Source organism: Staurois parvus, unplaced genomic scaffold, assembly GCF_062004578.1.
Source record: "Staurois parvus isolate SC_StPar_1 unplaced genomic scaffold, SC_StPar_1.0 ptg000562l, whole genome shotgun sequence".
In the NCBI taxonomy this organism is placed as follows: Eukaryota; Metazoa; Chordata; class Amphibia; order Anura; family Ranidae; genus Staurois; species Staurois parvus.
Window position 1 is genome coordinate 13,587,444 of NW_028318358.1, and position 14,612 is coordinate 13,602,055.

At 42.4% G+C, this 14,612-nt stretch overlaps 1 protein-coding gene across 1 annotated transcript in view; it reads right to left on the bottom strand.

The window, feature by feature from the left end:
- The window catches only part of LOC149450864 (hydroperoxide isomerase ALOXE3-like), a 56,098-nt gene that overhangs the window by 31,386 nt on the left and 10,100 nt on the right, over window positions 1-14,612 (bottom strand). The window contains exons 3-6 of the mRNA XM_089691363.1: window positions 13,561-13,642; window positions 12,001-12,129; window positions 4,380-4,483; window positions 734-906 (exon numbers count right to left, since the gene is read on the bottom strand). Coding sequence (XP_089547489.1) covers window positions 734-906; window positions 4,380-4,483; window positions 12,001-12,129; window positions 13,561-13,642 — 488 coding nt within the window. The remainder of the gene's footprint in view (window positions 1-733; window positions 907-4,379; window positions 4,484-12,000; window positions 12,130-13,560; window positions 13,643-14,612) is intronic.

Genomic DNA, 14,612 nt, shown 5'->3' on the forward strand with positions numbered 1-14,612 from the left:
TGTCCTGTGTCCTGCCTGCATTTTTACTGTTCTGTCTGCCTGGAACAGAAATGTCCATGGCGTCCAAAAAGCATCCCTTTGGTTTAAAATTGGTTTTAGACCAGATCGAGAACAGCGATAGTAAATCAGAACCACTTGCAGAATTGAGCGATAATGATTCGTGGGGAAATTAGTCAGACACTGAACGATTTTGCAACTTTGCTCAGTGATGTGCAAACTTGGCGCTATATTTCAAGTTTCAGTGTTTTTGGTTTGATTATATTATTGAATTAAATTTATTATATTATTTATTAAATTATAATTTATGATTTTGTGTTTCAAATTGTAACATACCCGGGATGTTTACTAGGCTCGTTCAGACAGATTTCAGTGAGTTATTCCTAAAAATGACAGGCCTACAATAAAAAAAAAAAAAAAAAAAAAAAGTACCGCTTTGAGCACAGAAATATGGACATAATCAGACTGCTAGGGAGGTTAAAGCGTATGTAAAGCTAAAACATTTTCTTTTGGATAGAATACATATAGATTAGAACTTCTGAAGATTCAGGTTTCTTCACTTCATTTTGTGTCTGAGACAGGAAGTGAATGGAAATCTCCCCAAAGGGACACGGCAAAACAAAGGGTCTCAAAACTTTACTGTATCCAAATAAAAAAAATGTTGGCTATACATACAATTTAATACCAGTTTATTTTATAATTACATCCAGAGCTCCACACCAGATAATAACTTCACCTGGAGTTCTCTCTCTAGGTTTGTGCAAGCTCCCAAGAATGGAGCCACCATGTGGTCAGTAACTGGGAAGTTCCCTGGAACTTTAGCACATTTCTTTATCAGTGTGGGGTTAATCCCATTTAGATATTGGCTTCCGAAGAAAGAATCCTCCTTCCATATCTTACTCACTATATCTGAAATATAAGAATTGTAAAAATTAAGGCATATCTATGGTCAAAATGTAAAATCAGATATTCATTTCTACATTGAATTCCAGTTATTTCTTGCATACCTCTATTAACCGTTTTCCCACCGCCCTAGAGCAGAAATACTGCTAAAGCAGGGGTCCTCAAACTTTTTAAACAGGGGGCCAGTTCACTGTCCCTCAAACCGTTGGAGGGCCGGACTATAGTTTAACAAAAAAACAAAAAACTATGAACAAATGCGGACACGGTACAGGAGATGACCAGAGACTGCGGACACGGTACAGGAGATGACCAGAGACTGCGGACATACAACAGCGGTGGGAATACTGGCCTGGCCGCTCCATAAAACACACAGACATTTCCCCCCCAAGTGTGTCTTATGGAGCTAAATATACGGTAAATGCAGGACACCTTGTTGGGTCAGATCTGTGTACAATGGGGAGAGCGAGGCGGGGGGGGGGGGAAGAGAGACCTCCTCTGGAGGTTAAGTGGTTAAGCTGAAGGATCTTGAAGTTTGTAAACTTACTTTGTGAAGTATATGCTCCCACACATTTACTTCCTTGAATTCTATGACACATTCCCTATGCCCTGTGAGTAAGCATGTGTCACACATTTCACAGAGCCTGCCTTCTGAACTACAGAGGTGCTGATGGGAGGAGTTTCATGAGGAGGAATCAAAACAGGAATCACTGCTTGCAGGCAGCAAGGTACCATGGGATTTGTAGTCCTTAGAATTCCTATTTTAACATTAGAGAAGCTGCAAAGCATGCAGAGAATCCTGGAAGTTCTGGAAAGATTGTCAGCTGATAGGCACCACTCACAATATGAAAGGATTTCACGTAAGCTTATATTGGATTGTCCAATTTAACTGTCAAGAGATTGGAGTGCAGACCAAAATTATTATTTTGTCCATTAAACTCCCTTATGCATGCTACACTATGGGGTGTGCGTTCTCTTTCTCATTTTACACAGGTTTGCAGCACCCACGCAGCTCAGCAGCAGCACCCTCTTAGTTATTGCAACTTTTGGATTGTTTTTTTAATCTAAGCTACCCACTTTTAGACATTATATCCAGGGCTTTTTTCAGTATGACTGCTGTGGAACACAGTTCCGGCACCTCCAGGACTGAATGTATGTAATGGCAGGGGGAGTTGGAGGGTCTATTGATGCTGGCTGCTGGGGGATCTATTGTCACTGGAGGGAATCTATTTTTGCATGGCAGTCTTTCGTTGCTTGGAGGCGGGTAAGGGGTGGAACCAAGTCTTTTGGTGCTTGGAGGTTGGGGGGGGGGGCAGAAGTGACTCAAAAGGGGAAAGTTTCTGCACCTAGTCTTAGAAAAAAAAAGCCTGATTATAGCCATATTGCTTTTTCACTGTTTGTATATTTTTAGAGTTAGATGTATGTTGAACTCCTGAATTCATTTCTCAGCCTCATTTTTAGGATTTTATGGTTCTTTTTTTATCACTCACACAATCCTAATCAGGCTCTGAAAGGTGCTTAGCTGGTGGAGAGCCTTATTGGGCTCATCACAGCTGTTTAAATGACAGGTGATATTTTCCTGGGAGTGAATGCAGTTTGTCTCACAGGTTCCCTGTCACACTATCCACTTTGGCTTTCCTCCCTCCAATTTAACTGTTTGTATTACAATCCTGATATTATAAAATTAAAGTGCATGTTGTGGCTATAGATTTCCTTTAATGCGATTGTAAACCTAATTTTTTTTTTAATAACAAACATGTCATACTTACCTGCTCTGTGCAAAGGCTTTGTACAAAGCAGCCCTGATTCTCCTCTTTTCAGGTCCCCTGCTGGTGCTCCTGCCTCCTCCCTCCTCCCCCTGTCCAGTGCCCCCATAGCAAGTCACCTATGGGGGCACTTGTTCAGGCTCACTCCTGATGTGTGTTTTTTTGTCCCCATTTAAACACAGCATAGCACTTCCCCGCCCCACACTCTCTACTTACTGGCTGTGACTTATAGCAGTGGGAGCAAATGGCTCTAGCTACTGCCCTAATGTCCTGTGAGGAAAGAGGAGAGAGACACTGCTCTTGGGCACAGCTCAAGATCAAGACTGAGTAAAGGTAAGTGCAAAGGTGGCTGGGAGGAAGGGCAGTTCTGCAGACATGTCTTTTACTTTAATGCAGAGAATGTATTAATGTAAAAAACCTTCAGCCTGTACAACCACTAAGATTTCCTTTTTTAAAAGGAGCAGCTACAGAGAGTAGTCAAGTGTACAAGTGGCTTAAAGTGTAACTAAAGGCAAATTTTTTTTCAGGTTAGTTTTGGATAGAGTGGAGAGGGCTTAGACTTGCTTTGCTCCCGTCAGCTAAACAGGGTTTTTAGGGGGCTCAAAAGGTGAAGATGAATACACTATATTGCCAACAGTATTGGGACACCTGCCTTTACACACACACGAACTTTAATGGTATCCCAGTCTTAGTCCATAGGGTTCAGTATTGAGTTGGCCTACCCTTTGCAGCTATGTCTTGGTATGCTGATGCCTTAAGAGTTCCCTTCACTGGAACCAAGCCCAACCCCTGAAAAACAACCCCACACCATAACCCCCTCTACCAAACTTGGCACAATGCAGTCAGGCAAGTACCTTTCTCTTGGCAAATGCCAAACCCAAAAAACTGTGGGGCCAAGGACAACTTCCTGGAACTATGTACAAGTTTACAGCTAAATCCTCTGAGAGCTAGCCAGCATCTCCAGTTGTACCATCCCAGAGCCCAGATGAATCCTCCTCTCAACCAGCTGAGGGAAATGCCTGAGCAGGAGATCCAGTTCCTGCCACGTTAAAGTAAGACAGTCCCGGGTAGTTATTCTGGTTTCCCACCAGAGTGCTCCTTCCTTTTTCCGGCCCAGGGGGTGCAGGACTACTCGCTTAGTCCATCTCCTGTGTTTCTGGTGGGTCTGACTGCTACTAGGTCTTCTAGCTGGGCTGTGCCTTCCCTGCTACACATGGTTCTCTCAGGGTCCTGTTATGTTCCAAGCTTTTCTCCTTCCATGCTCCCTGTCTGGAAGTGAGCTTCTCCCATCTGGGCCCCCTTCCCAGGCTCCTGCTCTCCAGTCTCACTTCCTCTCCATCTTCCACCCGAACTTTCCTGCTGCTGAGCAAGCTCAATTACTCTTAAAGGCTGTCTTGGCCCCTTGCCAAGCCTCCTGTTGGGAATTGGCCAGGACCCTCCAAGAGTACAGACCAGCCACTGCTTCTAGATCTTTCTCCAAAGTCTTAGAGCAAGGGGACATTCCAGAGAACTGGTCTGCAGAGCCTCTCCGCTCTGACCCAAATTTGACCTCGACAGCCATCACACCCAGGCTGCTACTCAGCCTCTAACTAGCAATTGGAACTAGAGCTCCCCGTAGCAAACTAGGAGGGTGTTAAATAGATAGTATTTACAGACTGAGTTATTGAATTAGTTTTCACATAGCATAACGGAATTTGAGATGCAGATTATACACACCTGAATATTGTGATCTTCTCAGGGAAGACACTAGTTTGATGTCTTCCAGAATATGCCACGAATCAGTGTTGATGGCATATCCATTCAGCTTTGCTTCTAAGCCACTAAGAGAAGAAGAAATAGGACAATGATTATTAATACCTTCATTATGGATTGATAATGCTGGTGCACAGAAGTCTGTACCTAGGCAATCCCACATGATGTCCAGCCTTTCCCTACAAATCTTTTATCTGAAGGGTCAGAACTACTAGACCACAAAACTACAGCCAATAAACCAACCATGGCGTGTAACAGCCATTCTGAGGCTTTTACACCAGGGAAATTAAGAGGAACCCTTGCCTTGGGCAAAAAGATTGTTTGGCTGGTTATGACCTTAAAATTCCTCCGTGAGGAGCACCAAAACTGTATTTTAATCACATTTATAGACACAACTACACTCCAAAATACTTATTTTGTAAACTGTGTTGTATCGGTCTTACTAACCCTGTCTTGCAGCAAAAAAAAAGTTCTAGTTCAGTGGTTCTTAAAGCTATGGCCACTTTAAACCAAGTCACAGATGCGGTGGAACACCAAAGCCTACAGTCATCATGCAGCTGGTGATGTGTAGGTTACAACTGGTATGGGTGGTGTTAGTGATGCATGAAATCATACGTTGGCACTGGAGTGGATAAAATTGATCACTTATTCAGATGTGATGTTGTGTTGCGGTCTCATGACATTTTAAAATGTAGTTTATTTTTCTCATATATTCTTATAGTTCTATTCCTAGAAATTACTGTAATTTTAAAGATGCACGATGGAATGACAAATGAAGTTCCCTTATTGGATATTTGTTATTTAGCAAGCTGGGAATTTGAAATAATAAAATCAGCCTTACGATTAAAGAATTCTAGGTATGGATATTTTAACAAAATGACATTGGTCCATACCTGGAATTCTTCTTTAAGCACTCGTTCTGTGAAACACTTTTAGGCACCATGTGATAACCGCTTGTGAGAGGCATGCGATCGATGATAAACCTCCATGTTTGCCATTAAACTGCCTGGAATTTTTTTCATGATTTGATCTTTATGCTGGACCCGCCAACGTGATGGGTCTGTGGTGTACATGCCATAAGAAGAGTGGACATTGGCTGGATTTCCCTAGCAGAGCAGTGGCTTAACCTAACAATTGGATATTTAACACATTCAGCAAACTAGGACCACACCGCTAACATTAAAAATCAGTGTATGATAAATTTGACAAGTTCAAGGATTAAAATTGCGCATGTGAGTTAATGTTTGAACAAGTTTGCTCACATATGCAAGTAGTTTTCTCCACTGGAGGTGTTGCTCGTTTTGGAGCGGTACTGCACCTGGGAGGGGAAGTGAAGGGAAATTTGGTTTCTCTATGCTTCCATTGAGCAGCATTTTGATTGGCTACACTGCCTTCAAGTGACACTGGTGGCCATCTTGGGTCATGCAGAGTCTTTTTAAGTCCCTGCCCCTGGGTTTTGGTATGCATTTGTGAATCAGTGTAGGGAGAGCATACCGATCTGTCAACACTGATTGCAGGGAGTAGGGAAAGCTCAGGGCCTATGTCTGCACTTCTGCAAACTCCCTTTTGGGTTGGACCTGCCAGGTCGCATTCCACCCCCCTTGGGATGTCTTCAGTTTGGACCCACTACAGCTGACTCTCTGCTGCATTGACTAAGTTCCAGGCTGGTTAAACTTACCAGCCAGTTGTTGTACTGTTGCAAGTTCAATAAATCAGTTACTGCACTCCAGGCCTTTGCGTGTTTACTGCAGTTGCAGCACGCTGCACCTACCAAACATTCACACACAAAATATTCTTGCAATTTTTTATTTTGTTTTTTGTAAATCAGCCTCACCGTCTTTCCAGAAGATACCGCTTTTCCTCTACTACAAGGTTGTCTTTATTTTAGTTTCCTCTGGTCTATATACTTGTTTTGTAAGTGAAAGTGACTACGATTCACTTTTCAAAGTGAATGTTGACTTAGTTTAGCAAATAAGAAAGCTGTGTTCACTTCAGTCTTTGAAGCAAAAATTGGCTAGTTCATACTACCCACACAAGAAAACTGAAAGTTGTATCAAATGTTACCATAATTTTCCTTTCCTAGCCAATCTATGGAAGCATACATGTGGTATTAGCCCCACCTACTTCTGCCCACAGGACAAGTGCAAAGCTAAAAAGTTAATGCCCACACAACAGTCCATTCTCTGCCCATCACCAAGAACAAACTGGGTGGGTTTAGCATTCCTTTAGCAAAGGAAAATTATGGTAAGTATTTGATACAGATTTCTATTTTCCTGGCGCCAACATGGCAGAATACATGTGAAAGACCAATAACTAGCTACTAGGGTGGGAAGCTTAAGCAAATCCTGTCTTATGAGAAAGTGATTAAGCTACCACCTTTCCGCCAAAGACAGCTTTAGTGAGTACTACTAAGTATCAGTATGCTGAAAGAACATGCCAAAAGGACCTGATTGACGGTCATGCCTATTGGCTGTCATCTCTGCTTAACATGTCCATGTCCAGATGCTGCTGGTGGAACATAGTTACATAGTTAGTCTGGCTGGAAAAAAAAAAAAAAAAAAAGCCAAAAATCCAGATAGATACACCCACAGTTGATCCAGAGGAAGGCAAAAAAGTTAGAAAAAGTATCATCCAATTTGCTCCTGCAGGGGAAACAATTCCTTCCCGATTCTCCGAGAGGCAGTTTGCCTATAAATGTTAGTAACCAGTTATATTCTAAGTTGATCCAGGGAATATCCATGTATCAAAGAAAGAATCCAGACCTTTAAAGCAATCCACTGAGCTGGCCAGAACCAGCTCTTGGAGTCTATTCCACATTTTCACAGCTCTTACTGTGAAGAAACCTTTCCATATTTGGAAATTACATTTATTTTCCTCTAGACGTAAAGAGTGCCCCCTTGTCCTCTGATGACCTCAAGGTGAATAACTCCACCTAGTTCACTATATGAACCACTGATTCATTTATACATGTTCATGTCCCCCCATAATCTCTTCGAGAATTCAGCTCCTCTAATCTTTCCACATAGCTGAGCTCCTCCATGCCTCTTATCAGTTTGATTGCACTTCTCTGTACTTTCTCCAGGTCCAATGTTCTTTGTGCAGCACTTACTTCAGGTGGCTGCAGCCCAGCCATATAGCAGGCCCTTAGAATTAACTTAGGAACCACAAGGCTCTTGTGTGCTGGAGCCTTATACCATTGATGGTTTCTAAAGAACTAGGTATAGCTGTTATGGCTAGCTAAATGGCTGTTTGCAAGTTTTCTTTTATCTGGATGTATTGGAGTACTTCACCTAAAGTTGGTAAAAGCAAACCCAATATGGGATAGGCAAACAAATGCCCACAGGATCTTGATGTAATGGCACAGCGAAGCTGTCAACTGCTTGCAGCTCAAAGAGCATGCCCAAGGGTTCTTGTACTAGAAGCTAGCCTCAGATGAGGCAAAATGTCCACCTGGTAGAACAATTGAGCACCATCTGCGATACCCTCCCCATCTGCGCCAACATCCAAATCCCTAGGACAGGCCCCTGGAGTGTACCACCTCCACAAGGGGCATTCTCTGAAAGGCTGCTCCAAAAATGCCAGCGCAGATGAAAAAAGCACCATGGATAGCACCCAAATGTACCTGTAGCAAGTGCACTAATCTGGCTGCAATCACCTCAAGCCCCAGGTGGAGCACAGGGAAAGTGAGGATAGACGCCTAGGTGGCAGCCTTACCAATCTGAAAAACAGTTGTCTGAGCCAAAGGCTCAGGAAGCATTCATAGATTTAGTAGAGTGCATCTTTTCTGGATGGGATAGAACCTGAATGCTAGACCATGGGGTTGGATGATGGTATGCTGAACTGGAGGCAGACCAAAGAATTGAATAAGGATGTCCCGTTTGAGGAGTAAACTTGTCCCCTGAAGAATAAAGGCCTGTAAAGGCCCAGGGTAAATTGCCTTACATGAGGTTACCCTCAGTTCTTAGCTTCATACAAAAGTGGAGATCCAGATTCCTCCTGGTCCAGACAGCTTGAATGCAAAGTTATCAATGAGGCACAGCACTCTTGCTTGAGCAGTGAGTAGGACCATTCAAATATTCAAGGTGGGTCAGTTCCAGTGATCTATGAAGGTTCTTCACCCATCCAAATTAATTGAATATCTGGAGAACCATGCCAGGTTGCTCGATAGAGCCTGCGGCAATTGTTCACCAACAGGGGATCATCTAAGGATCCTACCATGAGAATGTTTCAGGAAGGCAATACGGTTAGTACTGGGTCCAGCATTCTTATACATGAGGTGCTGAGAGGATGAGGGACAGGACCCCAGATTGGTAGTGCATGGGTCCAATAGCAAGGCAAAGAAATTGCTGAAAGGATGGGAACATTAGTTATCTTTGATGCGCACAAAAGCCAGAAAGTATCCATGGCTCATTTTGTTCTTCTCCACTGGTAAACTTACCTGCCTTAAAGGAAAATAGTCAGCAGGGGCAAAGATTGAACATAAAGTACCAGCTTACCCTCTGTTCCTCCTTGCCAACTGAAGTTGGCCTGCTGTGGGAGGATGTATGTTGTTGGTAGTAACAGTACTGGATTGTAGCTTAAGTTATTCACAATAACCTGGCTATGGAAACTTCACACAGGCTCACAGCAGTCCTTTGCAACTATGAATAGTGGGTATCAGAGCTTCTTTCTGCCTTGAAGCCATCTTGGAAATGGGCAAAGGTAGTCTTGCCCAACTCCAAGATGGCCAACGGCGGAGTAGTTGCCCAAACCAAAGATAGCAACCATGTTCCATGTGAATCTTTATGCATCATTCCCTTGAATGTAAACACCCAACTATGCTTCCACAATGGCCACTAGAATGCACACTGGACATGAGGACATTCACATATAAATTCCAAAAAACTAGAAAACACACTTGTCTTGGAAATGTATCACAGTTTTATGGATCCACTCACTTCTGAAAGGCAGGCTCCAAACAATGAGAGCACGTTTGACAAACATAGCTCTGGCTACACCCAACATTTCACCCCAAAAGAACGGAAGGGGTTCCCTGCATTTATCAGAGCTTTAAGCATTCCGAGGTCAGGGACTGTGCTACAAGAGGCTGAACTTGCATGGAAAACCACCAGGGTGGCAGATAAGGGTTTCTTCTCTTCACACTGGCTGTGAGTTCCATGAGGAAAAAAAGGGAATGGGCTGTCGTGTAGGTATTAATTCTTTATAGCTTTACACTGGTCCTGTGTGAGGAAGCAGGCAGGGATACTACCACATGTATGATACCATATTGGTGCCAGGAAAATGAGCCATAACACTATGAATTGCTACCGTGCATAACATATGCAGGCAACCCCAGAAAATTGGTGTAAACCCACTCTAAATCCCTCCATGCATTTATATTGAACATTGTTTAGCTGTAGTCATGCAATCAACTTGAATGTTGATTCTGACTGAAGTCAGCTTTGTGCTAAACCTTGTCACAATTATTTGACAGAACTGTACAGTAACCATCAGGATCATGGCCAACTTTCAGTTTGAGATTTGAAGTCTGCTATGTATTAAAAAGAATATAAATTTATAAATATGCTGGTGAGTTACTATATTTGATTTGTAGTATATGTGTAGCACCCCTGTCCTGAGCTGGCTATATTTATGGCTCAGCTCAAGCCAGCTGAGCTGCAATTAATTTTTCAGGTCTGCTCAGGTTTTCCCAAAACCTGGTGGCTGATTGCTTCTGTCTGCTGCTGGAATATTCCAGCAATAGAGTGGGAAGATCAATCATTGGGGTTATTGACCCAGAAGGCGTGGCTGGGGAGGATTTGATCAGTCTCTTCTCCCTGCGACTTCCCCCCCCTGGGAGGGGGGGGGGTGTTTTATTGAAACTAATGCTACTAGGCCTCAGCAGGTAGTTTGGGCTGAGGGCCTGAAGGAAACTTGCATGTGGAAGCTTGGCTGGAGAGATGGAGGCCCTTTTAACTGTAGCTCCAGGTATGCAAGTACTTCGAGGGTGAGACACCAGAAGGTATTGCTGAAGGATTGTGACATAGAAGAGAGGACAGCCAGTAAATCTGTAACCCTATCAGCATTATTTTTAAGGCTGCTACTACAGGATCTAATACTTCTGGAACAAGATAGCAGTCCAAGTTTTGTGAGTGCCTTAGTTATCCTGCACCCTCAACCCTCCTCCCTGCACTTTGTTCAAGACCTGCAGTAAACCATAAAAACACCTTTAAACTGGAACCCGATTTTGTCATTGTCCTTTTGGGACTGGAAATGGGGCAGGCAGCCTCTGAACAGTAAAGGGGGAATCCGTTATTTCCAACAGCTCCTTCGGGGTCACTGCTACATATGAAATTCATGGATATTAAATAACTACGTTTTCTGGGTTAGAATAAAAGCATTGATATATACGGTATTTGTTGGAGTATCCGCAGAAATATGTCTGATGCATGAATGAATGCAGAGCATGAAAACAAAACTCTACAAGAATGATTATCTTGCCCTCCTGAGGATTTACCCCTCTTCCTGGCCAGGCCATTTTTTGCGTTACGGCGCTGTTACTTTAACTGACAATTGCGCAGTCATGCAACACTGCACCCAAATGAAATTTACATCATCCCCACAAATTGAGCTTTTTGGTGGTATTTGATCACCTCTGCATTTTTGTTTTGTGCTATAATAGACAATTGAGAAAAAAAATTTGACTTTTTGCTATTAAACATGTCCAGTAAAAAAATCAAATTTAGGGCAAAATGTATTCTGCTACATGTCTTTGGGAAAAAAAAATCCCAATACATATAAAATTATAATGGTTTACGTGATGTTAGTGTTTACAAATGGTGGTATAGATATTGAATTTTTCTCTTCTATTTTTACTAGTAATGGCAGTGATCAGTGACTTCTAGTGGGACTGCAGCAGGCTCTGACACTGGGAGGAACTAACTGTCACTGACATCCCCAGTGAAACCAATACAGTGATCAGCGCTAAAAAAACACTGACACTGTACTAAGGGCACTGGGCAGGAAGGGGTTAGCATGAGGGGCGATCAGAGGGTTAACTGTGCCGTTTTACTTGTCTGTGCTTCATTGTAATCACACTGCTTTGCATCTCTGTGCTTCGCTTGCGCCCCCTACCTGGAGATTCAAAATCACGTACATATGTGATTTTACGCAGCTGTGCCGCCCTGTAGCAGTATATCATCTATAAGGCGGTTGGGAAGTGGTTAATCACGATTCAGGAGTGAATTTAGCAAAGACAGGCCCCCATATGACTGCAAAGTGTTGGCTCTGTGCAGGCATGGGAAAACAGGGAATTTCCTTCAGTGAAATCTGCTGGATGCGTCAAAAGGTTTCCAGATTGCTTTACCCACTGATCTCAAAGTGCAATGTGTAGCAAGTTAAATAAGATCACATGACCGCAGTATGTACTGTACAAAATAAGGTACTAGGTAACAATATTTTCATGTTTTCTAAAAACTGTAGCTTATATTGCCTTATCATACCCATGGTATTTGCTTTATCTGCGCTTTGGGAAAGTCAACTACCCATCAATGTTAATATTTAATGTCTAGGGTTTCTAGCAGATCAGTAGATGTTTGATACATACGTGGAATATGATGTAAACGTAAAACTGGCGCGCTTCAGGAAGGAGAACTGTTCATTAGGAGGCAGATTCTGAGGATCATCATTGGCTAGATCAATGCAGTGAGGGGTACCTTCTGCATAAACTTTCCACCTACAGAATAGATTATTATTAAAGGTCCAGCTACTAGAACCAAGTCAGTGTTTAGTCACAGCAGTTATAAAATGACAGGTTTAAAGTCCACCTCCAGACAGAATTTCCATTTTGTTTTGGATAGAACGTGGAAGTGTTGGAGCCTCTGTCAGGTTTTTATTATTGCCCGTCTCCCCCATTGGGACTGGCAAGACAAAATCTCTCCAAAGAGGACAGAAACAAAAACACAGTTTAGTAGATTGGGTTGAGTTAGGTCGGATCTTCAGACAAATGTTTTATAGCTACCACTGTCCCATTTTCTGGTTTCATGGATGTCAAACAGACAAACAGTAAATGGGAAATCTGTCCAGTGGGGTCACAGGCAGAAATAAAAACCTGATAGGAATTTCAACTTTTCCATAATGTATCCTAAAACAAAAAGTCAGGCATTAGTCTAATGAAAATATTGCTGCTACAGAATTCATTAGCTTTATAGCAGCTTTGCGCTAACTGAAAGTCACTTTTCACAATGGACCGGCAGATATGTAATTATCTGTTAAAGAAAATTGAGAGAACAGAGATGAGATCACTTTTCTATTTGAAATGTTTTAATGGGAACGTGTTCCAGTTAAAACTTTACATTGTGAAAGGTCCACACACCAACAGCTCAGTGTGTAATAACAAGAAGTTGCCTCAGCTTCCTAAGCTACGTCCATTGACACATTTTGCCCCGCCTCTGGGGCTTAGTCATAGAAATGGGATTGTGGAGCAAGAGAAATGCTCTACAGCCATGACTGATTTGAGTGCATATACAGTACACAAGAATTTAGCAAAAAAGGTTGAAAAAAAGTGAATAGGCATTTTAAAAATGGTTGTAAATCTCTAATGAAAAAATGGAACAGTATACTCTTTAGAGTGTACTAGCCTCAATCCATAGCACCAAATGTGATTTCTGTCGCCTCTCTTTCATCTGCTATCTGCATTAGTCAATTCTGACAGGTTATCCCCACACCACAACATTTCTGGAGATAGTCCTGCCCTCCTGCCCCCCAGACAGATAATTGCCAGCCTCAGCTGTGCATGTTTCCCTATGAGGCTGTGTCCTTTCCCTCCACTCAGGTCTCAGATTACACTCAGTTCTTGCCTGTGCATTGCAGTGTGTGACATCAGATCCCTGTCCCATCATGATGGAGCTGACAAATGGTCTTTGATCTATGTTTTAGAAGGCTTCAGAGAAGACAGAATGATTAGTTTCATGTGCATCAGCCGAGGCTAGTTACTTCAATGGGTAAACTCCCTCTACAGAATCTCATAGGGAAACATAGCAAAGGCTGTCAACCACCTCTGTGCTGAAGGATGGGCAGGGCTATTGATGAACAATACAAACAACATCCTATAGTGGACAACCCCCTCCCACCATACAGAGATAGGATGCATGTGCCAACCACTCACTTGTATGTATCTCTATTCATCTCCAGTTCTAATTTTCTTTGTTGCTTGATAACAGGGTGTGTATTCTTAGTTATCACAACACCTAAAACAGAACAACATATGCATTCACATTTACTACTACACCACTATGTAACACATCAATCCAAAATGGGTACCAAACAGTCAATCCCAGGGAACACTGAACGCTAATGCTATTGTGTTCATGTTTGTGCTCTACAGAATCAGATACACAATTATCAAAATTTCACTGTAACCCTTAGCAGCTTGGCATTAGATGTTCTAAGTCTGGTGCAGTTATTACAATAAAGATTGTGTAACTGGTTGTGTTAATAAACTAATACAGTGTCATGGGCTGAACTACAAATATACTAGAATAATAAAAACAGTAGTTATAGTAAAGTTATCTTACAAATGCCCCCCTTCCCTCCAGCAAACCTCCAATTCTTACACTTACCTGTCTCCACCATTCTCCAAGATGTTTGGGTACGGTATACTGAGAGCCACATATCCCATTTTCCAAGAGTCCCAAAGCCAGGCTCTGCTTTTTCTGCACGTGTGAAAAACCCTTGATAGAAAAGCTGTCCATTGCTGAGACAAATAGCAGATGGCCTTTCGCTATTAGTGATGGTTACTAATTTTTTTTTATCTGTGTACCTTTTTGGCAGTCCATTTCAATAAATTGTACCCATTACTGGAGGGAGCAAAGGCTGAACTATGGGACAGAGATAATAGAAGCATACATAGTGCACCATACTGAGGGGTGGATGAGGCTGGATTGCACTAACATTGGGAGGTGCTTAAACAGTTATAGCAAAATAAAGCCCAGGTATACTTTGCAGGGGTCTGGAATGGATAATGCATGTGCAAAATTATTAAAAAAAAAAAAAAAAAAAAAGTAAGAAATAAAGTTTTGTAGCTGGGTGTCGCCCGCTGTGTGCATGCATATTGCGCTTTTATTCGCCCCTTCCGGAGGATGCAGCCAGGCACAGGACACTTGGAGATGTAGTCCTAAAGAGGTGCTGTACAATGGAAGCTATTGGGGTTGGACTCTT